The 23,008-nt window shown below is 38.9% G+C and overlaps 1 protein-coding gene across 10 annotated transcripts in view; it reads right to left on the reverse strand.

Moving 5' to 3' along the window:
* Window positions 1-23,008, reverse strand: part of usp34 (ubiquitin specific peptidase 34) — a 292,582-nt gene that overhangs the window by 56,222 nt on the left and 213,352 nt on the right. For 5 of the 10 annotated variants that reach the window (XM_063055969.1, XM_063055959.1, XM_063055966.1 and 2 more), the window contains 10 exons: window positions 19,798-19,878; window positions 19,518-19,603; window positions 5,149-5,317; window positions 4,965-5,039; window positions 3,809-3,972; window positions 3,441-3,513; window positions 2,544-2,648; window positions 2,386-2,430; window positions 1,011-1,115; window positions 147-294 (listed from right to left, as the gene is read on the reverse strand). In XM_063055969.1, the coding sequence (XP_062912039.1) occupies window positions 147-294; window positions 1,011-1,115; window positions 2,386-2,430; window positions 2,544-2,648; window positions 3,441-3,513; window positions 3,809-3,972; window positions 4,965-5,039; window positions 5,149-5,317; window positions 19,518-19,603; window positions 19,798-19,878 (1,051 nt within the window). The remainder of the gene's footprint in view (window positions 1-146; window positions 295-1,010; window positions 1,116-2,385; window positions 2,431-2,543; window positions 2,649-3,440; window positions 3,514-3,808; window positions 3,973-4,964; window positions 5,040-5,148; window positions 5,318-19,517; window positions 19,604-19,797; window positions 19,879-23,008) is intronic. The other 5 variants (XM_063055963.1, XM_063055968.1, XM_063055967.1 and 2 more) reach the window with 3 other exon arrangements.

The raw sequence follows: 23,008 nt of genomic DNA on the forward strand, positions 1-23,008 counted from the left end.
CAACCTGTCAACATTCACATAATACATAAAATATGTATAAAAATCAGAAATTCTTCTATCTCTCTTGATCTTACCCCAAATTTTTACAGTATTACCATCTTTTTTACCTTTTGCAATGCTGATAAATCTGACTGGAGGTAACTTACACGTTCTGACTCGAGGATAGTTGTGTGCCAGCAAAAAACGCTCCACCCAGTTCTCCATGTTTTGAAGTACCCAGCTGTGAGCAAGCTTATTGCGAGGTGTTTGCATAGCTAACCAGTCTAAGCATTGAGAAGGGTTGTATTCAATAACCTAATCAAAAACAAGAAGTCTGACATTATTATAATAGCATACACTACAATTCAAAATTTCCCATAAAAATACAAGTCTGTTTCCATTTTAATTTTGATTAATACACTGTGTCCAACTAATTTCCAAATGAAATAAACTGATATATACTTACATCTGAAGTAATTATTTTAGATAGAAGCATGGACTTGCTGTGGATATCAAATTCAAAACATGCATACCACTAAAGCCAAATATCATGGGAGTATGGCTGCAATTTTATACAGTAGCTAATACCCCCTTGGATATTAACAACCCCATCTTCGTTTCAGCTTGGCCCTTTTAGCTTGTATGCTTCATTCTACATGCAACATCCCTTGATGTTTCTAAGTCAGAACCCAACTATTAATATCTCACTACTTGCCTGTACAAGAGATCAAATTCAACCCATCCCATAATTTAAAGAGATACCACAAGAGAGGACTCTGGAGGAACTATTAAATTAGGGATTTAATAAATTTACTGATAATGCTAGTAACACACCGGCGATTTTGCAAGTACACAGCCCCATGGATAGCACATCAGTAGATAAGGTGAACTTGGTGTATTCTTAAATGTAGTTATAAATTCATAAATCTATGGATTATATTTTCCCATCAAAGTAAATTCTATATTTTTAAACCATTGTTTGTGAAAGCCAATGAATTCGTAATTTTACCATGTTGAAAATTTATGCATACCTCCCAAATTCTCTGAAGAATATAAGAAGCAAATGGAGGCATTCCAGGTGGTCCACCAGCAAATTCCATCAACATGGATAACAGTTTAAAGAAAGGCTGTGCAGCCTAGAAATAATATAAAGCATGAGCATGATTTTTAGCTTAAATATGTGAGACTGGTACTAGCACGAGGTATGATTTTATTTGATTTAACATTAAATGCTGTTCAACAGAGTCACAGGAAGTATCAGCATTGTGGATGAAATGCACTTTGCAGTAACAAAGCAATAGGATGAGATGGAAAACCTAAACAAAAATTTTAGGCCTTCTACAAAGTTTTATCAATCAAAGAAGTAAGTTTGGACAGGAAATTAATTTCAGTATACCTTCAATACGCAGTACCTACAACACTTAACAGTGTGTTCAAAAGCCAAACACTTCTCATAGAAGTCACAGAGAAACACATCATTCAGCCCAACTCATCCATGCAATTAAGTTGCCCACCTGAGCTGGTCTTATTTGCTTACATTGGGCTCTAGGTCTCTAAACTTTTTCTATCCTCATAGCTATCTAAATGCCTTATAAATGCAGTAATTGTACCTGCCTTCACCACTTCCTCTAGCAGCCTGTTCCACATACCCATGCAAAAAATTTGTCCCTCACACCCCCCTTTAAAATTTCCCCTCTCACCTTAAAACAATGCCCTCTTGGTTAGACTCCCTTACCCTGGGGGGAAAAAAACTGCAACCATTCACTTGATCTGCCTTCATGATTTTATATACCTCTATGAGGTCATTGCCTCACACTGGAGAATTGTCTCACAGGCCCTTAGCCTGTCCTGGGTGGATTGCATTATTCATCTAGATATACTTTATACCCGCCTTTCAGAAATTAAGCAATGAGCCATGTAATTGACTAAAAGTCAATTTCTAATCCATCTTGGGTTATGAGATGTTGGTTCCAGTGGAGAAGACCTCAAATAAAAATCCCTGAGTAAGTGCAAGTGATTTTTGACAAGTTCTTTGTCATTATCTAATAACAGCTAATAGAAATGTGCTTGTGGGTGTCAGATGCAATCAAGATCAAGCCTAAGTATAGTTATATTGTTACATTATGAATTAGTAGTCTACTAACAGAAGCCTCAAACAAAATTAATGCCTATTTGGGCAAATGGACAAGGTACAAAACATGGATGGCATTCTGTGGTCTCATTGTGACAAGCACTGAAACCCGGTGGAAGAAAAAACTGTGGAACCACATTAGTAAGGAATAAAAAAAATCTAACTAAAAGTATAATGCTGTATTCAGTACTGATGTTCAAAAGAAAATAAAATCTGAAACATGTGTTGGTATTTTTTCTTGTTAAAATGAAGACAAAACAATATAATTAACATACCTCAGGAGTCAGCTTTGCTATCGATGTGAACAGCATAGAAACGATCTAAGTACACAAACAAAGCCATATTTAAAAATATTTGCTATTTCTCTCTACCTCAGCATCCATGAAAATGTAAAATGTTGCTACTGAATTATAACTACACAAAAACTGCATACATGTTCTGCAAGTCGATTATTGTAGCGGCAGAGGCTGAAGATCAAATTACAGGTCTGTCTAATGTTGATTCCATCACGGATATGCTGAAACAAAAATGGGAAACCCTGAAAAAGAAAATAAATCCATAAATACTAGAAATGTTAACAAGCTACTTCATTATTCAAGTATTTTCAATAATATCATTTTGAAATACTACCGACATAAAAGCACAGATAATATATGTCCCAAATCAAATGCCTTTCACTGAAATAGCAAACTTCCAAGTCAAGCTCGGAAATGCAACATAAATATTAACTACTCTCAGCTGTCTTAGTAGTCCTAGGGAAATGTAATTTTCATTAATTAACATATATCAACAAGTTTGCTTTTCACCACATAGACCATATTGTTGCACTATTATTCATTTTATTTAAGCACAGTTAGTGCAGAAATTATAAACCATTGTAATCTAGTAGGTTCATTAAAATACCACGGTAAATTGCCAGAATACAATAAAGTGTGAAGATAGAGATCTCTGTCTTTCCTTATTTTGTAAATAAGAACTTTTAGGTCAGAAGATACTTTCTTGTCATATACGTTACTCATTAGTAATAATGCAATCTATTTACATACTGTACATTTATGTCAGAAACCTTAAGAAACTTGGGCACTTATTCTAAAAATGATAAGAAATGCATGAGATCATTACATCATTAATGAATTACAATGTGTTTGAAAATCTATGTGTCAAGACCAATATTTCTGATTCAACAATTAAAACTATTACTAATTAAGAATTGGAAATGCAATTTAGATTCACTCTTTAACAAGACAAATATTTTAAATTGCCATGGCCAAAAAATAATGTTGGTCTATAAAGTCAAGCATTTCTGAAAGAGAAAAGAAATATATATCACCAGTTCTACGTCTACTGACGATACCTTGCCTCCTGTCAAGGCAGCCATATCATTCTGTGACAAAGTCAGATGCCTATTAAAAAATGTGAAAAGGGCAACCATTAATACTGAGTACTGAACATCAAGACTAGAATTCAATGCAATATACAAATAAAAAGATATAGCATTTTAGAAATAAAGTTCAACTAACTTTAATATGTACTGTCAAATTTAAACAATTCCATAAACAAACAAAATAACAATTTATGTTTCATAGAAAAATGGGCTATACATTTCGATTTGGATTTCTTCTAGAAACAAAAGTTAACAAACATACTTGAAGCAGAACAAGTATTTGAGATGAACTACATTCCCTATGTGCATATTACCTTTCAGAACGAGACTGTTCTACCAAAAGTGCAATCAAGGCAATCATCTTCTCTAGTGCTGCAGGCCTGTACTTCTCTTCTGTTAAAGATAAAATGTCTTCTTCCTCCTCTTCCTCCTCACCCTCTTCTTCAGATAAAACCTCAACTTGTGGTTGGGGAAACTGCTGAAGTTTTTAAAATATAAAATGAAATCGAAGTTCAGATAGTAACACTTATTATTTTATTATTTGTTATTTAATTGTGCAAATATAACATGTTATCACTCCTTAAAAGAACCATTCTCAACAATAACACAGATTAAAATGAGGATCTATGTAGGTCTTTTTTTCCTTGTGCATTTTCTGTAAAAACGCAAACTTGAGAATTGATATATACTTGATATATGAGGCGGGAGGAGAAGATGGCAGCGTGACGCAGCTCGCAGCGGCCACTCCGGTGGTGATGTCTGTTATTTGTCAAGTAGGGTGCCATGCACAGTCCTGATTTGATGGAGACAGACGTGAGAACACGGAGGAACATCTGGTGAAACTTCTGAAATGCCTGCTTCACTGCTGCTGCTACTGTGTGGTCCAGAATCTCCAGAGGGGAAGGCCCCGAGTCCTCGGCTTTGCTTGTTGCTCGGCGGCCAGGGCGGGGTCGAAGCGCTCAGCAGAGGATGGTGCTCGGAGAGGCTGTGTCGGAGGCTCGAAGTTTTCAGACGGACTCAGAGTCCGCTACGGTTGGGTGCTTCCAATGGTGCTGCATCGGCAAGTTGACAGCGCTTGGAGGTTCATGGCAGGGAGAGTTTCTCCCTTCTGCCGCCTGCATGAGGTGATGAGTCTATTGGGACTTTGAGACTTTTTTTTACCGTGTCCATGGTCTGCTCTTTATCAAATTATGGTATTGCTTTGCACTGTTGTAACCATACGTTATAATTATGTGGTTTTGTCAGTTTTAGTCTTGGTTTGTCCTGTGTTTTCTTGTGATATCATTCTGGAGGAACGCTGTATCATTTTTTAATGCATGCATTTCTAAATGACAATAAACGAGGACTGAGTGTCCTCATAATCTAATCTAATCTAATAAATCAAGTAGAAGTAAATGGATATTAAAAGAAGACAAAATTATTCACATTAAACTAAAAACACTGCAGAAAAGCACATTGCCATGTTCTTACATTTTCCGGTCCCTTTGTTCCCATGTAAAAATGTACCATTGTTGATATTGCTTGCAAGGACAAAAGAAACTGACTCTGAAACAAATAACAATTGTTAGTAGTATCTTTTGAAAAAATTAGGTTGATTTTAAATTACTCTTCCTGCAGGTGCTACTTAAGACTTGAGAGCTTCCATCTAACTTACCTCTTCTTCTCCCATTTTGGCAAACTCAAACAAGAAGGCAAAATATTCGGTGAGATGTTTGCTGTGAGGTTTGACTCCATGCTCCATTATGGACAATAGTGTCTTCACAAACCTAGTTACACATGAACGACTTCCTATATCTTCCACTGGGCCATCCATATCATCAGAACTACAAAAGATGAAATTGAGATAGATGCATAAACTATAATGAATAATTGTCACTCGATAATATTTAAAAGCAATATATTAAATAAAAACTGTAAAGTTCAACTCTGAAAGCTGAAACTTTAAATATTTCACATATTCACCTGTTCATTTATGATCAATAACTTAATGTCATTTTAGACTTAATATATAGCCAATCCAAGTTTCAAAGATCAGAACCTGGACAGATAAAGGAATACAATCGCTGCGAAGAGATGTGCCACTAAGTCCGTTCTCTAATAATTTGTCAAAATGCCGTATTTCCTGAACACTATCAAGCGTAGTAGCTGTATTTTATTCTTGAGTAAAAGAATACAAGGCTCGAGGCTAACAGAAGGTGTGGAAACACTGCGCAAGAGAAGCAGCATTTATGGAAAGAGGAATCACCTTGAAACATAAGAGTCAGCACTGAAACAACACACAAAATAGTATTTGAATGTTATAGAGAAACAGTTAATTCTTTCATTTCTGACAAGTGATCCTTGACCAGAAACATTAACTCTTGTTTCTTTTTCAACAGATACTGTTTGACCTGTTGAATGGTTGCAGCATTTTCTGTGACTATGTTATACTTTGCTTAGGATACAATTATAAGCAAAATTTACAGACTGGAGAAAAGCTGAGCTTGGTGCTGAGAAAAGAATTTAAAAAATTTAAATGGGTAATAATATAGTAGCAGCACACACAAAATGCTGGAGGAACTCAGCGGGCCAAAGTACTGAATCTCTCCAACATTTTGTGTGTGTTGCTTTGGATTTCAAAATCTGTAGATTTTAGGTTTGCAATAATATCTTAGCAACAGATAATGTAGAACAATGGTGGGCAATACTTAAAAGAACTTCACAAAGGGCAGGAAAATCTCAGGAAGACTGAAAACTCATGAACTTCCATGAATGAGTAAAGCTATAAGAGAACAACTGAGAATAGGAAAGAGGCAGAGGTCTGCGATATAACAGAGGACAAATGAATGTCAGAGACTTGTGTTAAAGTATATCTTCAGGAAAGAAACTAAAGAATGGGAGCAAAGGTAAAAGAAAATGGGACCATTGTTTACATCTTATTTCACCAGTCAACTTCCCAGCTCTTTACTTCACCACTCCCCCCTCTCAGTTTCATCATTCACCTACAACCTCCCCTCCCGCCTTCTTACTCTGACTTCTCATCTATTTTCTTCAGTCTTGATGAAGGCGCTCAGGCCAAAACATCAACTGTTTACTCTTTTCCATAGATGCTGCCTGGCCTACTGAGTTCCTCCAGCATTTGTGTGTGTGTTACTAAAATATACCTATCATGAAAGGATAAGCAGAGTGAGTTCATTTTCTTGAGATTGGGGATGGCTCAAGCGGTAATTTCTTTACAGATATTTTTAATAGAGTGGATAAAAGAGTATATCACTCTGCACCCTCTCACTCCGCTGCCCACTCCAACGTTGCCCACTGGATATGGCGGTGTTCTTTTTAAGCCTTCTGCGCTCTGAGGTCATGCGCCTGCGCAGTTGTGCCTCTTTTATCCCAAGTAGTTAAAAAAAATCTGAATTTTCTCCCGAAAAACGGCGACTTACTCTGTTGCCTGCTTGCTGTGAATCGAAAAAAGAGAGGAGGTCCTGAAGGAAGATTACTGGGCGCTAGGAAGAAAACTGAAAAGCCGGACCTCCAGAGTTATAATCTCAGGATTACTGCCTCAGCCACGTGCTAATGAAGGTAAGAATAGCAGAATTAAGCAGATGAATGTGTGGCTAAGTAACTGGTGCAGGGGGCAGGGCTTCAAATTCTTGGATCATTGGGATATATTTTAGAGGAAGTATGATTTATACAAAAACAATGGGTTACACCTGAACTCAAAGGGTAGTAATATCCTGGTGGGATTATTTAATATAGCTGCTAGGGAGGGTTTAAACTAAGTTGGCAGGGGGAAGGAAACCAAGGTGTTAGGGTCGAGGAAGAGGAAAATAGAAATAAGTCAAAGATACTGTGCAGCAAAGATGGCAAGAAGGACAGACAGGCAGGCAGATACTGATCTAAATCTACTCAAATGCATGCAGCATTAGAAATAAAGTGGATGACCTTGTTGTACAGCTACAGGTTAAAAGATATGACATTGTGGCCATCACCGAGTCATGGCTAAATGATGGATGTGATTGGGAGCTGAAAGATAGGAAGGTGTATAAACAGCAGCCGAGATATGGATTACAGCATCAGCGCTGTAAACGCTATGCTCAGCGCTGATTTCCCGATTCCGGTAAGTGATACTACACTGTACATACATTATTTCTACTTTATATAGGTTGTGTATTTTTATGTGTTATTTGGTATGATTTGGCAGCTTCATAGCTTAAAGGTTACTGGAGAGAATGTTTCTGCCGAGAGCGCTTGCGTGAGATTTTCACTACGGAGAACAGTGTGGCAATGATTGTAGAGAAGTATTTCTACTTTATATAGGCTGTGTATTTATCATATCATTCCTGCTTTTACTATATGTTACTGTTATTTTAGGTTTTATGTGTTATTTGGCATGATTTGGTAGGTTTTTTTGGGTCTGCGAACGCTCACAAATTTTCCCCATATAAATAAACGGTAATTGCTTCTTCACTTTACGACATTCCGACTTATGAACCATTTCACAGGAACACTCTACCTTCGGATGGCGGGGGAAACCTGTACCTCAAGGTGCATGACAAGATAGGCCCAAGCCAGCATGGTTTCATGAAGGGAAGATCCTGCCTCACCAACCTACTGGAATTTTTTGAGGTAATCTCAAATAAGATTGACAAGGGAGAGGCTGTGGATGTTGTGTATTTGGATTTTCAAAAGGCCTTCGATAAGGTGCCGCATAAGAGGCTGCTTAATAAGATGAGAGCCCATGAAATTACAGGAAGGATATTGGAATGGGTGCAGCATTGGCTGATAGGCAGAAAGCAAAGGGTGGGAATAAAGAGATCCTATTCTGATTGGTTGCCAGTTACTAGTGGTGTTCCACAGGGGTCGGTGTTGGGGCCGCTTCTTTTTACAATGTATATCGATGATTTAGATTATGGATAAAATGGTTTTGTGGTAAGTTTGCGGATGACACCATGGTAGATGGTGGAGCAGGAAGTGCTGAAGAAACGGAAAGGCTGCAGAGATATCTTCAGTATTAATGAAAGATCCAGGAAGAGTTTCTATTGATTCCTTCAATTCCTTTTTTTTAAATCTTCATCTATTCTAACATAATCATGATAAAAATAACAAAAAAACAAATCCCAAATGGAAGCCAAGCTCCAAAACTACAAACAGATCTATTCCAAAAAGTAATACAAAACCTTCCGCCCACAACAGTGAACATCTGTCATCACTGCTTGAAAAGTGAAAGATGTAGCACTGTATCAGAATGTGAATATTAAGGACAGATTACTCATCTTGCAGAGTTTATTTTTCAAGCATATTCATATACAAACAGAATATGCACTCATGGGGAGATATACTAATGCAATGCTACTTTAATGATTAGCATTATTAAATGATAATTAGCATCAATCTTGTACCATTCCATCATTTACCAAATAAAAATGAGCTCCTGCTGGGCTTTACTCATTTGAAGTTCCCAGGAAAATTGATAGCAACATATCGAATCTCAATAACAAAGGTGTAGCTATGCTAGATCAATTCCATATTAACAGTGGGCCAGTCATAAAGGCTGTCCTGCCCAGAACAGATCACCCAAGCCTGTATATTATCAACAGCCTGTCCCGGTTTAACCACATAGAATTCACTACCAAAAAAAAACTAACCGGCAACTTCTACTTCCCTAGGAAGCTAAGGAAATTGGCATGTCCCTTTTGATCATTATTAATTTTTAATTGAAGCACCATAGAGAGCATCTGGTGCAGTTGCATTATGGCTTGGTATGGCAAATGCTCTGCCTGAGACTGCAAGAAACTGCAGAATATGAACACAGCCCAGCCCATCATGGAAACTAGTCCCCACTCCATGGATACTTGTGTACTTCTTGCTGCTTTAGTAAAGAAGCCAACATAATCAAAGTTTCCCTCCACCTCAGATATTCTCTCTTCTCCCTTTCCAATTGGGCAGAAATGCAAAAGACTGAAAGCATGTACCACCAGATTTAAGGATAGATTCTGTCTTATGGTGACACAATTATTGAATCGTCTTCAAGTATGAAGATTCTTGATCTCACAATCCACCTTCGTATGGCCTTGCACCTTAGTGTTTGGCTGCACGGCACATTCTATGTAACAGTAACACTGTAGTCTATATTCTGTTCTTGGTACTACCTCAATGCATGTTGTAATGAAATGATCTGTACGAATCACATACAAAAGAATTTTCTCTGTACCTCAGTACATGTTACAATAATAAATCAATTTACTAACCAGGCTAGAGAAAGGAGGTTTAGTTCTCTGTCCCACACCCTCAGATCAAGCAAAGTGATTAGAATGACAACTAAACCACACATTGTGCAGAGGACCCTCCTCACCCTCACCTGTTCCTTTGACAGAAAGTAAAGCTGAATGTAGCTTTGGCAACTGTAAAGGCTATCAAGGAATTTAATAGCTGAGAAATGTTACTATGTTCAGAAACATTTCAAAATTCTTAAAATTTGAGGAAAAATAAAATTACTTTTAATAAGCTAACAAAAAATATTCAACACTTAAATAATTAAAAACTATTAAGCTGAAATGAAATAATTTGGAAAAAAACTTTCATTCCTTTCTGTATCTAAAGTTTTTGTCCTTCAAACCCCACTGAAAACAATTGGATCTCACAATCCATGGGAGGTCCAGCAGTGGGTCAAATGACAGATCCAATCTACCAAATGAATTACTAAGAGCCACACTTGAGCTTTTCACAATCAAGGTTTAAAATTGTCTTCAGTTTCAATGCTGAGTTTGATGATTTTGAATGGAACCATCAGAAAAACATTGCATAATTCAGCCCGGTAACTGCAAGTGACATCAGCAAAAAGTTTCAGCTAAGCACCTTTCATAGAAGTTTATTTGGAAAAAAAGTACTTCTAATGGTAGTTTCTGAAAGCAATGCATTTCTCATTATTATAAAACAACAGCCTGATAAAAGTGGGGACACAAAGACATACAGAAAGCTGCTAGTATCTGGAGTGACAACAAGTGTTTGTTACACACTAATAAAGGACTGTTTAACTTGCCAACATAACTTTTGACCGGAGACCAAATGATAGATGATGCAATGGTCTGTCCAGATTCTGGCAGATATGTAACAAATTAAAAAGTTTCAGTATAACTTTCAGATCAATAAAAATACCTGGATAGAAAACAAAGTAATAATGTTTCAAGTCACCAGAAGTGAGCAAACTAAGTGAAAATCACAGCATGCACATTAATATGTGAAGTAACACACTGGAGGAACTCAGCAGGTCAGGCAGCATCAACATTTCGGACAGAGGCCTTTCATCAGGACCGGAAATGTCAATTCTTTATTCTTCAGCGATTCCACACAAAACCACCAATACCCGGAGTCAGTAATATTGGACCTTCTAAGATTTTGTACACAAGAGTAGAAGCCCTGAACTTGCTAATGGCTGAGTTTTGGTCACTCCAATGTGGTCTCCTCAGAGTCCAGTGGTGGAACAAATCTGTGACAATGCTCCAGGAATCTTCACAAATAACCTGACTTAGACAAGTGAGCTCTCTTCCATTGATTTTGTGCTGAACAGGAGTGAGGATCAAGTGTTAGTTATTTTTACACTTAATTTGTTTGAGTTTATATAATTTCTTTTAAGTGTTTTTAAGTTGTGTCGACAAATATTAAAAAATAAATTATAAGGCCAAAGATAGTGCAAAAAATACTGGCAAGCAAAATCTAAAGAATGCCTAATAAATGCATTGGGTAGAAGTTAACAAAGAGACCAAGCAGGTTTATGTACAGCTGCAAAATCCATGGGTATCATTTTCAGTTAATACTATGTGCCTAACATTACAAAAAGAATGACATAGACACGATGGTTGAGTAGAATATGACAAAAGTGTGAAATATATAGATTTAGAATCTTTAATAGTAGATAAGTTATGAGGTCCACATAAAACAGTATACAAGGCTGCAAAGAGAAGCAAGGAAAGAAATAGCAGATGGTGCAACCATCATTTTTGATTCCTCTCTGGCAGGGTGCTAGACGACAGAAAGCCTGTGAGCTACCGCTGATTAAAAAGGAAGGAAAAGACTGACAGAGTAATACATTTTTGACATTAGCTGCCAATAAATTATTAGAAAAAAATCACAAACCCTTAAGGCATCCTGAGATTAATCAAGGTCAGCTAACATGCATCTTCACCATGGATATACAATCCCTCTACACCTCCAAACTACATCAGGAAGGTCTGGGAGCCCCCTCTGCTTTCTCCCTGAACAGAGCTCCAACCAGCTCCCACCCACCAACACACTCATTTCCCTTGATGAAATTATCCTTATTTTAAACAAATTCTCATTTCTTTTTCTCAAGACAACTCTTTTGGGTAGGGTTTAAACTAATTTGGCAAGTGGATGGAAATCAGAGTGATAGGGCTGATGATGAGCCAGTTATATACAAGCAGAAGTGGTGTGTATTGAGACTGTCAGGAAGACAGGCAGATGATAGGGGAAAATTGCAGCCAGTGGGATGAGTTGCAATATAACAGGGGGCCAAAATCAAAAAGAGTTTTAAATACAGGACTAAAGATTTTATATTTGAATACAGAATAAGGAAAATGATCTTGTAGCGCAGGTAGAGATTGGCAGGTATAACATTGTGGTCATTACTGAGTCGTGGCTGAAAGAAGGTTATAGTTGGGAGCTTAAAATCCAAGGATACACATGGTATTGAAAAGACAGGCAAGTAGGCAGAGGGGTGACTCTGTTGGTAAAAAATGAAATCAGATCCTTACAAAGAGGTGACACAGAATCAGAAGATATAGAATCCTTGTGGTAGAGTTAAGAAATTGCAAGGGTAGACCCTGATGGGAGTTATTTGCAGGCCTCCAAACAGTAGCCAGGATGTGGGCTACAAACTACAAAGGGGGTTAGAAAATTCATGTAAAAAGGAGAATGTTACAATAGTGAAGTGGGATTTTAACATGCAAATAGATTGGGAAAATCAGATTCATGCTGGATCCCAACAGAGAGAATTTGTAGAATGCCTATGAGATGGCTTTTTAGAGCAGCTTATGGTTAACCCCATGAATGGAATGGCTATTCTGGATTGAATGTTATGAACCAGATTTGAATAGTGAGCTTAAGGTAAAGGAACCCTTGGTAAGCAGTGATCAAATGATAGGCTTCACTCTGCAATTTAAGAGCAAGAAGCTAATGTCAAATGTATCAGTGATACAGTGGATGAAAGGTTAACTCGCAGTTTGAGTCAGTGGTGAGAAAAGCAAATGAAAAGTTAGCATTTATTTCAAGAGGACTAGAATATAAAAACAAGGATGCAAGGCATTGGTGAGGTCTAATTTGGAGAATTGTGAACAGTTTTGGGACCCTTATCTAAGAAAGGATGTGCTGACATTGGAGAGGGTTCAAAGGAGGTTCACAAAAGTATTTCTGGGAATGAAAGGCTTTTGTATTTAAGAGCTTTTGATGCCTCTGGGCCTGTACTCACGAATTTAGAAGAATGAGTTCTTCTCATTGAGGTTTCTCATTGAAACCTATCGAATGTTGATAGAGTGGATGTGGACAGGATTTTTCCTATTGAGGGGAGTCTAGGACCTGAGGGCACAACCTCAGAATAGAGGGACATCCATTTAGAATGGAGACAAGGGGCAATCTATTTTGCCAGAGGGTGGTGAATCTGTGGATTTTTTTTTAACCACAGCCAGCTGTGGTATATTTAAGGTAGAGGTTGATAGATTCTTGATAAATCAGGACATGACAGGTTATAGGGAGAAGGCAGGAGAATGCATCTCAACTACAGAGACAGCTTATAATGTAATACAACTACTATACAGACATCCAGAGGGTAGTAAATTTAAATTGTCCCATTCAGGCCTGAAGATTTAATTGCTGGGGACGGTTGTTTATTCTTGTGGGATAATGTCTTCCCTGTTAAGGTGGTTATTCTACTTGATAGGAGAGACTTATGGCTGTGAAAACAATGTCAGGTTCGGGCCTCCTCTGTGGTGGTTGTAGGAGTTGACTCTGGGTGTGTAGGAAATAGTTCTGACAGCTGAGGACACCTTTCTTCTCCAAGATGTTTTCGGCATCTTCTGAATGTGTTGGCAATTTGGACAGTGCATGGCAAGCTGCTCGGTCTGCTGATCTATCCCAGTCCACCAACCAAAGCTTCGAGCCAACACTTTCATTTTGACCACGCCTAGACGACCGCATCTTGCTCCTCCAAAACACTTAGATCTCAGCTTAGATGGTACAACAACTCCCAATTCCCACATAAGGCAATCTCCACTGCCAAGGGCAAGTTCATCCTGGTACTGGTAAAAATGGGGGGAAGAGGATTTCTGCTGCACATTCCAGCCATTTTGGGTTGCACGTAGACCTGAGACAGTGTGGGTCTTTTCTGGTTTCCTTTTAGATTATCTATGCTGTCATACGGTGGTTTTCAAATTGTATTAGGGAGAATACGTCAAGAGGATTGTAAGTTTTTCAGTTATTTCCTTTGCCAATGGTAAATGGGACAATCCATCCATATTTCCATGATTAGTTGTCCTCTTGAATTCGATCATGTATTTGTGTCTCCCAAGAAACAGAGCCCATCTCTGCATTCTTCCGGCTGCTGGTAGTGAGACACCCTTCTGTGGATTGATAATGGACATTAGTAGTTGATGATCAATAATGCAAGTAAACTGCCTCCCACAGAAATACTGGTTGAAACATTCTACACGCCAAACCATATTCAAGGCTTTTCTGTCAATCTGTGAGTAATTTTTTCTCTGCAGTGGTAAGGAAACACGATGCAAAGACTATGGGCCATTCACTTGCATTACCTAGAACATGTGACATGACTGCATTTGTACCATAAGGCCAGGCAACAAAGGCAAACTTCAATGGATGATGTGGTTCATAATGTGTGAGTACAGATTCTGACATCACCATTTCCTTTACCTTTTTGAAAGCCACCTCACACTGTTTTGTCTATTGCCATTTCTTTCCAATCTGTAATTTGTTCAAGGGGTGCAGCACAGTAACCAGGTTTGGCAGGAACCTGTTATAGTAATTGACAAATCTTAAACTGTGACACATGCTTTGCCTTTGGGGCATCCACCACTGCTTGAATTTTCTCAGGACACTTGTGTAATCCTTGTTTGTCAATGGTGTGACCACAGTAACTGATGATTGGTTTAAAGAATTCACACATGTTGCATCATGCTCTGAGCCCATAATCTTCTTACACCGTCTTGAGATTTTGCAGATGTTCCTTGTCATCCTCACCAGTAACAATGATGTCATCCAGGTAACACTAAGTGCCTGGGCAGCCTTGTAGCACCTGGTCGAGAGCTTTCTGCCAGAATGCAGGTGCAAGTGTCACTCCAAAAATAAGCCTATTATATTGACAAAGCCCTTTGTGAGTATTTACGGTAAGAAACACTTTGGACTCTTCTTCCATCTCTGTCTGTAAGTTAGCCTCAGCTAAGTCCACTTTGCTGAAATGCTTCCCTCCAGAAAGGTTTGCAAAGGTATCCTCTATTCTGAGCAGAGAGTATTGATTTACTTTCAGTAGATAGCCACGATGACGACTGAGTTGGTGACCTTAAAATTGCCACAGATCGTGACAGGTCCATTCTTCTTGACTGCCAGGACCATTGCCATTGCTCACAGGCTTCAATCAACCTTGAAAAGAATTCCTTCAGCCTCCATGCGATCTAGCTCACTAGCTACTTTATCACCAATGGTATAAAAAACCTGGTGGGCTTTGTAAACCTTAAGTGTGGCATTTTCATTTAACAGTATTTTACCCGTTTTCTAATGCCACCCTTGTGTATTGCTGTGCATCATCCAGTACTTTTCTTAATTCACTTTCAGTGTTTCTCTTGCAGGGGATGTGGCATACAACTGGTGGATAGATCTCTAATCAAGTTGTAGTTCTCTCACTCAGTCATATCCCTACAATGTTGGCCTCCTAGCTTTACCACATACAAACCCAGTGTGGCTCGTTGGTTGTTTTATTTCACTGTTTTGAATTTCATTCCTACAGGAGATATCTTTTCTCCAGCATAAGTTCTTCACTGAATATCTGTAGGCTTCAGTTCATTATCTTTGAAAGGCCATTCAAACTCTTTTCGTGGAATGACTGAAACAGCTGAGCTAGTGTCCAATTCCATTTTATTTCCCATTGACTTCCGATGTAAACTGCACTGCCTGTCTATTGTTTGTTTTCACACTTTAAATCTAAATGATACCCTGCACAGTCCTGTGTCACTCTCATCTCAATCAGATATTTCATCAATAGCATGCAGTTTAAAAATGACAACTTTTTGAAATGACAACTTGCCTTTTTAGCTTTTTCTCCTCCCTGTGCAGTGCATTTATTTTTGTCTGCCTAATCTGTTCTTTATACAGTATGTGTCCTACTCTGTTGGATTTTCTGCAAGTTTCACCTTTAAACCTGCATTGGTCTGGTGTATGTTAAACCCTGCCACAATGGTAACACAATGTGCTTTGGCCAAGCATGCCTCTGTTCAGACATTTCAATTTTGTTCATGCTCACTTTCATTCCTAACTGCAACTCAATTGTGTATCTGCCTGCTGTTTCTATTGATATAGCAATTTCAACTGCTCTTTTAAATGTGAGTTGTGCTTCAGTTAGGAGCTGTATTTGAATGCCTCCTTGTAAGATTCCACAAACTAAATGATCTCCCAGTGCATTATTAAGCCCATCACTAAACTGATAATGCTCAATCTCTGCATTTCAGCCATGTATGCTGAAATGGACTCCCCTTCCTTTTGATTCGCTTATGAAACCCAACACGTTCTGCAATCAACAATCGTTTTGATTCTAAATGTTCCTGCATAATTTTCTCAATATCAGCAAAGCTAATTTTGGCTGATTTGAACAGAGCAGTCAAACTTCGAAGCAAACTCTATGCCTTTCCACCCAATGCACACAGCTAAACTAGCATTCATTTTTCATCAGCTATTCCATTTGCTTTAATATACTGCTCAATTCACTCATATAGAAGATCCAGTTACCTCTTGTACAATCTAACATGCCTATCTTTCCAATGTAGCCAGCCGTTTCTGCTTTTTTAAATTTATCACCCACACACTGTGTATGAACCCATTAATTTGTCTGTTTTCTGCCTTTTTTTAAAACTCAACCATTTCTCTCCTCTACTGAATAAAGTGCGCTGTGTGTTTTGTTTGAACTCATACATTGTGCTGCACTTCAACAGGTAGGTACTCATATTGGGTTCATTTTAAACTTACTCCTCACCACTATTATGCTTTCTAACTCCAAAATATATAACTAATTGAAAGAAAAACATGGGAGTCCAGGAGAACGTGTCTTGGTTTTGTTTTACTGTAGTGAGACGTGCACATACAGGTATGACATGGTGGCGTGATGGTGTATGCCATTTATGTACTTTTACATATAACCAGAAATGAATGATTGTAACTATCAAATAATTCTTAATCCAACAATATATTTTCAATATTACTGATATATTGAATACATTAGGGGATCAGTGGTAGAGAGTTGGCAGCTTTGAATTCCTGGGCGTTAACAAGAATAACCTATCCTGAGTATAGCACATAGATGCAATCACAAGAAAAGCACTTCACTGTCTTTACATACATAGGAGATTTGGCTTGTCATCAGACTTCTACATATGTACTGTTTAAGGTATCCTGACTGGTTGCATCATGGTTTGGTACAGCAATTTAAATGTGCAGGAACATGAAAAGCTGCAAAAAGTAGTGGACATTATGAGCATATCACTCCCTACCATCAGTAATATCGATAGGTGGTGCTGCCTCAAGAAGGCCATGCCATTTTTTAGCTTGAAGTCCCACACCACTAGCAGCTAATTCTCTTCAACCATTCAGCAAAGCCTTAGTTTAGCAACACGGTGACAATTTTGATCCCTTGGCACTAAAATGGACTTAATTTTTTTGTTTTAATTGTCTTTTCATGTAAAAATTGTCTATAATTTATGTTTAAGTTCTCCTTGTGAATCCTACTTATGTAATGCAATGTGCCTTGTGCTGCTGCAATTAAGTTTTCCATTGCACCTGTGCATAAGGCAATAAACTCCACTTTAACTTAGGCAAAACCCTGCAGACATAAACATAATGTGTTAACTAGCCTTCTGTGGTGTTTACCATTGAACTACTTTTAGTCTGCAATCTCCAAAAAAAACCCCTCAGATATCTTCTTTATTGAATGACCATTTGGACATCAACGTGCATTTTTTTTTAAAAGAGCTTTCCTGAGAATCCATCTCTATTTTCACTTCAACTTATGCCGGCCAGTTTAGCGAGCAGAGCGGCGGACACCCGGCTGAAATCTGGAGGAAAACAGAGAATGCAAAGGGGGATCACAAAGGCGAGGAAAGAGGACCAGGTCGAGACAACAGAGAATTATGAAGAAGGGGAGTTCGGTGGGTAATAAAATAGACAAGTTTATGGTGCTAGCCAGGCGTCAGAGAACATTTCGGGAGTGCAGTGTTATGTGTTTTACTGGAACGGGGCTGCACGAGGACATACCCGATCAAATCTTTTCCATGGACGGCTTCCAGACCGTTCGGGCTGACCGGAAGTGCACTGAGAGCGGTAAGCATAAAGGAGTTGGGTGCTTACTGTTCTGGTTAACAATGGATGGTGCAATCCGGGTCATATTATGATCGAGGAACATGTTTGTAGACCGGATACTGAACTTTTTGCTGTTGGACTCCGGCCATATTCCACCGAGATACAACACTGGGCGTCACGGGAGGTTGTTCCTGCCTGTGGCCATCGAACTTTGCAGCTCCTCCCGTGGAGGGTCAGACACCCTGAGCCAATAGGCTGGTCCTGGACTAATTTCCATCTGGTATAGTTTGCATTTTGTTGTTTGATGGTTTGTGGTTTTTGTATTGCTATATTTATTCTCTATTCTTGGTTGGTGTGGCTGTAACGAAACCCAATTTCCCTCGGGGTCAATAAAGTATATCTATCTAACAAAGTTATCACAGAGGCAGATCAGTCATATTTTATCACAACTCTGTTGCCATTCTCAGGATTATTGTTCAGATAATCATCTTTATTCTTGCTAATTGAATAAAAGTACAGAAACTTGCATAAGCGATGTATAAAGTCAACTTCTCTATGGTCTCCAGTTAAGTTGATCCACTGAAATATAAGGGAATTATAACTGGTCAGAATCAAACACAAATCTTTTGTGCTTGTATGCACAGGGTTAAGTTCAAACAAACATTGAGAAAGGATTAAGAATCAGAAACTAGGCACGGATTTTCAGGCAGGAGCTGCACATGCTTGCTTTGGTTTGGTTTCTGGCAATCAGCCATTGTGCTGCTTAACTGTTGTCCTAGTATCAACTTCTAAACTGCTAAAGGTTGTACTTGCACAGAATTTTCATTGGACACGATAAATGCTGTAAATACGCAAACAAATGTGCACTTGTATCATGAAAAAGTATTACCAAAAATCATCTTAACATCACCATTCAACTGTTTCGATATTTCACATGGGGGGCCTGTTATTACTGATCCCTTTTCTGAAACCTCTGAGGAGGATATCCTGAGGGTAAAAATGTCTGCAATAAGAATAATTATGAAATACTGGACCGGTGCACTGTGTGTGCTGAGGGCGAGTTATAAGACAATTATTATCCATTCTGACAGCAGGCACACTGTTTAGCTTTGCCATTTGCCCTTCAGATGTGACATTTTATGGGCCTCTGACATTAGCGGCTCCTCCTCAATACCCATGCAGAATACTCCACAAAAGAAAGTGTCTGAAGTAAGTCAAGCTGCTCATAAATTGTTGCTTCATTACACTGAAGATTAGTGAAATGGGCACTAGGCATCTGACTCCAGGAGTGCAATTAACTTCAACCTCAGCATTAGATCTCTCAGTTTTGTGAGACAGAAAAAGGCCAATACACCAAACCATGACCACAACATAGGATACATATATGATAATAAAGCATTTAAAGAAGCAGTCTATACTAAATATATTCAGAGGTATGGAAGTGATCGTCATTACCTGTCTTCCATTCCTGGTTGTAAATAGAGATGAGCATGAACTGGTCGGAGCCTCTGAATTACATGAATGCATAAACGCTGGAACATCTGCAGATCCCAAAGTAAGGTATAAAGGAACAGTTTTAACAACCACATTTTAAGATGTAATGAAACAATTTAATTCATAATGGTATTATCTTCAAGCCTGCTCTACAGAGACTAATTTATAAATTAGTGCAACATTAAGAAAATGCCTCCTTGATCAATTAGAAGCATTACAACTGTATTAAAACACTTCATACCTGTCTCACAATCTGATTTGGGCACTTAATAAGGATTTGCATTGGCCACCAGTCATCATCAGCCATTCGGTCCAAAAACCACTACACAGACAAAATATCAAGTTATCATTTTGAAATTATACAAAAATAATGATCCAAAACTTTTGAACAGAAGTTTTACTTTATCAATTCTCACAATTAAAATGAGACTAACATAAGCATGCTATCATAACGCCAGGTGAAAGTTGCACTTGCAGACACACAGTACTGGAGGGTTCAGATATTCAAAGCAAATTACCAATATTTAGAATTTGTCAGGAAATATGCTGCTTGAATACAACTCATTCTGTCCTATCCAGTAGCTTACACTTAAACATATTTTGGAAGCACTGTAATACTACAACATAAACAGCTTGCAATATGGTCAAGTGATATCCCAATAGGGTATGATGTAGGATAACTGCAATAGGAAAGTATAAGGAAAGGGTAAGGAAATATGAGAAAGAAAATTATTCAAGTGTTGGAATTTTGCGCTCAAATGGAGAGATCAGAAGCCTGAGAAGATGTAATTCATACATTCATTGATTGAGTAGAAAAGGCAGCGACTCACAGCAGTTTTGGATCTTCGAGAAGCATCCAATCGGAGAGATCAGAAACCTGAGAAGATGTAGTTCACACATTCGCAAAGGCAGTGACTCGCAGCAGTTTTGGAGCTTTCAGCAGCCCAACCAGAGTAATTTGACAAGAACAAGTTAAAGTAAGGCAGGGGCCAGCGGAACAGCCATCATCGGAGTGGTCAGAGTTAGAGAGGAGATTTTGAGGCTTAAGTCAGAGAAAGCAAAAAGAAAACACTGCAGGTAAAGGTTTGTTTCCTCTCCTATAGTTTATTGTTTTTCTTTAAGGTTGCTCAGTTCGGAACAGTAGAGATGCCAGGTAGGACAGTGGAATGCTCCTCTTACACGAAGAGCAAAGGGATATAGACCTGACGACTACTCCTGTGAGAAGTGAATCAAGCTGCAGCTTCAGACACACTGTGTAAAGGAATTGGAGCTGGAACTGGATGAACTCTGGACCATTCAGGAGGTTTGAGGGGTGATAGATAGGACATATAGAGAGGTAGTGACACCCAAAGTGCAAAACTCAGGAAACTGGGTGACAGTAAGGAAGAGGAAAGGGGTTAAACAGCCAATGAAGGGTATCCCTGTGTCCATCCCCCTCAACAACAGGTATACCACTTTGGAAACTGCTTGCGGGGGGGGGGGGGGAATGTCCTAGCAGAGCAATGTCACAGAGATCAGGTCTCTGGCACTGATTCTGACTCTGCGACGCAGAAGTGAAGGGGAGGGAAGAGGCAAGCTGTGGTCATAGGGGATTCATTAGTTAGGGGAACAGAAAGAACGTTCTGTGGACGAGAACGAGATTCCCAGATGGTACATTGCCTCTCAGGTGCCAGAGTCCAGGATATCTTGGATCAAGACTTCAGCATTCTTAACTGGGAGGGTGAACAGCCAGAGGTCGTAGTCTATGACATAGGTAAGAAGAGTGACAAGGTTTTGCAAAGTGAGTTCAGGGAGTTAGGTGCTATGTTAAAAGGGCAGGATTTCCAGGTTTGTGCCCTCAGGATAGCTATCCATTCCACGTGCTAGTGAGCCCAGAAATACGAAGATTATATAGTTGGCTTTGGAGTTGGTGTAGGAGGGAGGGCATAAGATTTTTGGATCGTTGGGCTCTCTTCCAGGAAAAGTGACATAGAAGAGACAGCTTGCATCTGAACTGGAAGGGACGTATATCCTAGCAGAAGATTTGCTAGTGATGCACTGGGGGGGGGGGGTAAATTAGAGTTACAGGGGGATAGGACAGATAGTGCCAGAACAGATACTGGAATAGTTGTGGAGAGAGATTTTGTTAAGACCTCAGACAAAGTCAGGAATCAGAAGCTTGAGGCTGGTGCAACTAATGTCTGGAACTGCGTATATTCCAATGCAAGATTTATCGTAGGAAAGGCAGATGAGCTCAAGGGCATGCATCAACACCTGGAGTTATGATATTTTAGCCATTAGTGAGACCTGGTTGCAGGAGTAGCAGGAGTGGCAGCTCAATATTTCATATTCCATAGACGGGATAGAGTGGGAGGGATTAAAGGAGGGGATGACCCAGCAGAGGAAAGTTACAGCTGTGACATTTTCCTAGACTAGTCAAGGATAATGTCACAGCAGTGTTCAGCCAGGAAGGACAAGAGAGCTCCTCTACTGAGGTGATATGGGTGGAAAGGAGAAATAAGAAAGGTATGACCATGTTAATGGGGCTATATTACAGACCTCCCATCAATCTGAAGGATTTAGAGAAACAAATTTGCAGAGATCGCAGACTGTTGCAAGAAACCTAAGGTTGTTATAGTAGGCGATTTTAACTTTCCACTTATTGGCTGGGATTCCTATACTGTAAAAGGACTAGATGTGATAGATGTATACGTTGCTTTAGATGGGATAGTTTGTCAAATGTGTTCAGGGAAGTTTTCTTAATCAATCCATAGAAGTCCCGAGAGTGTGCGATACTTGATCAGCTATTAAGGACTGAGACAGGGCAGGTGACAGAAGTTTGTGTGGGAAACACTTTGCATCTAGTGATCACAATGCCATTCATTTCAAAGTAGGTATGGAAAAATTTCTATGTTTCTATGTTTAAAAAGATAGGTCTGGTTCGTTGGTGAGATTCTAAATTGGAGAAAGGTCAATTTTGATGGTATCAGAAAGAATCTGGCAAACGTGGATTGGTATAGGTTGTTTTCTGGTAAAGTAGTACTTGGTAAGTGGAAGGACTTCAAAAGTCACATTTTCAGAGTACAAAGCTTCCATATGTCTGTTAGAATAAAAGGTAACGATAACAGGTGTAGGGAAACTCTTAAGATATTGAGGCCCTGGTTAAGAGATAAAAAAGGAGGTGTGAGGCAGGTACAGGCAGGTAGGACCAATGTGGTGCTTATGGAGTACAAGAAGTGCAAGAGAACACTTAAGAAAGAAATCAGGAGGGCTCAAAGAGAGCATGATGTTGCTTCAGTAGACATGGTGAAGGAGAATCCTAAGGGATTCACAGAAATGCTAAGAGCAAGTGGATTGCAAGGGACAAAACTGGAAGATCAGGATGGGAATCTATGCATGGAGTTATAACAGATGGGAAGTACTTAAATAAATTTTTTGCATCTGTATTTACTCAGGAGACAGACACAGAGTTT

This window comes from Mobula hypostoma, chromosome 8 (genome assembly GCF_963921235.1).
Source record: "Mobula hypostoma chromosome 8, sMobHyp1.1, whole genome shotgun sequence".
NCBI lineage: Eukaryota > Metazoa > Chordata > Chondrichthyes > Myliobatiformes > Myliobatidae > Mobula > Mobula hypostoma.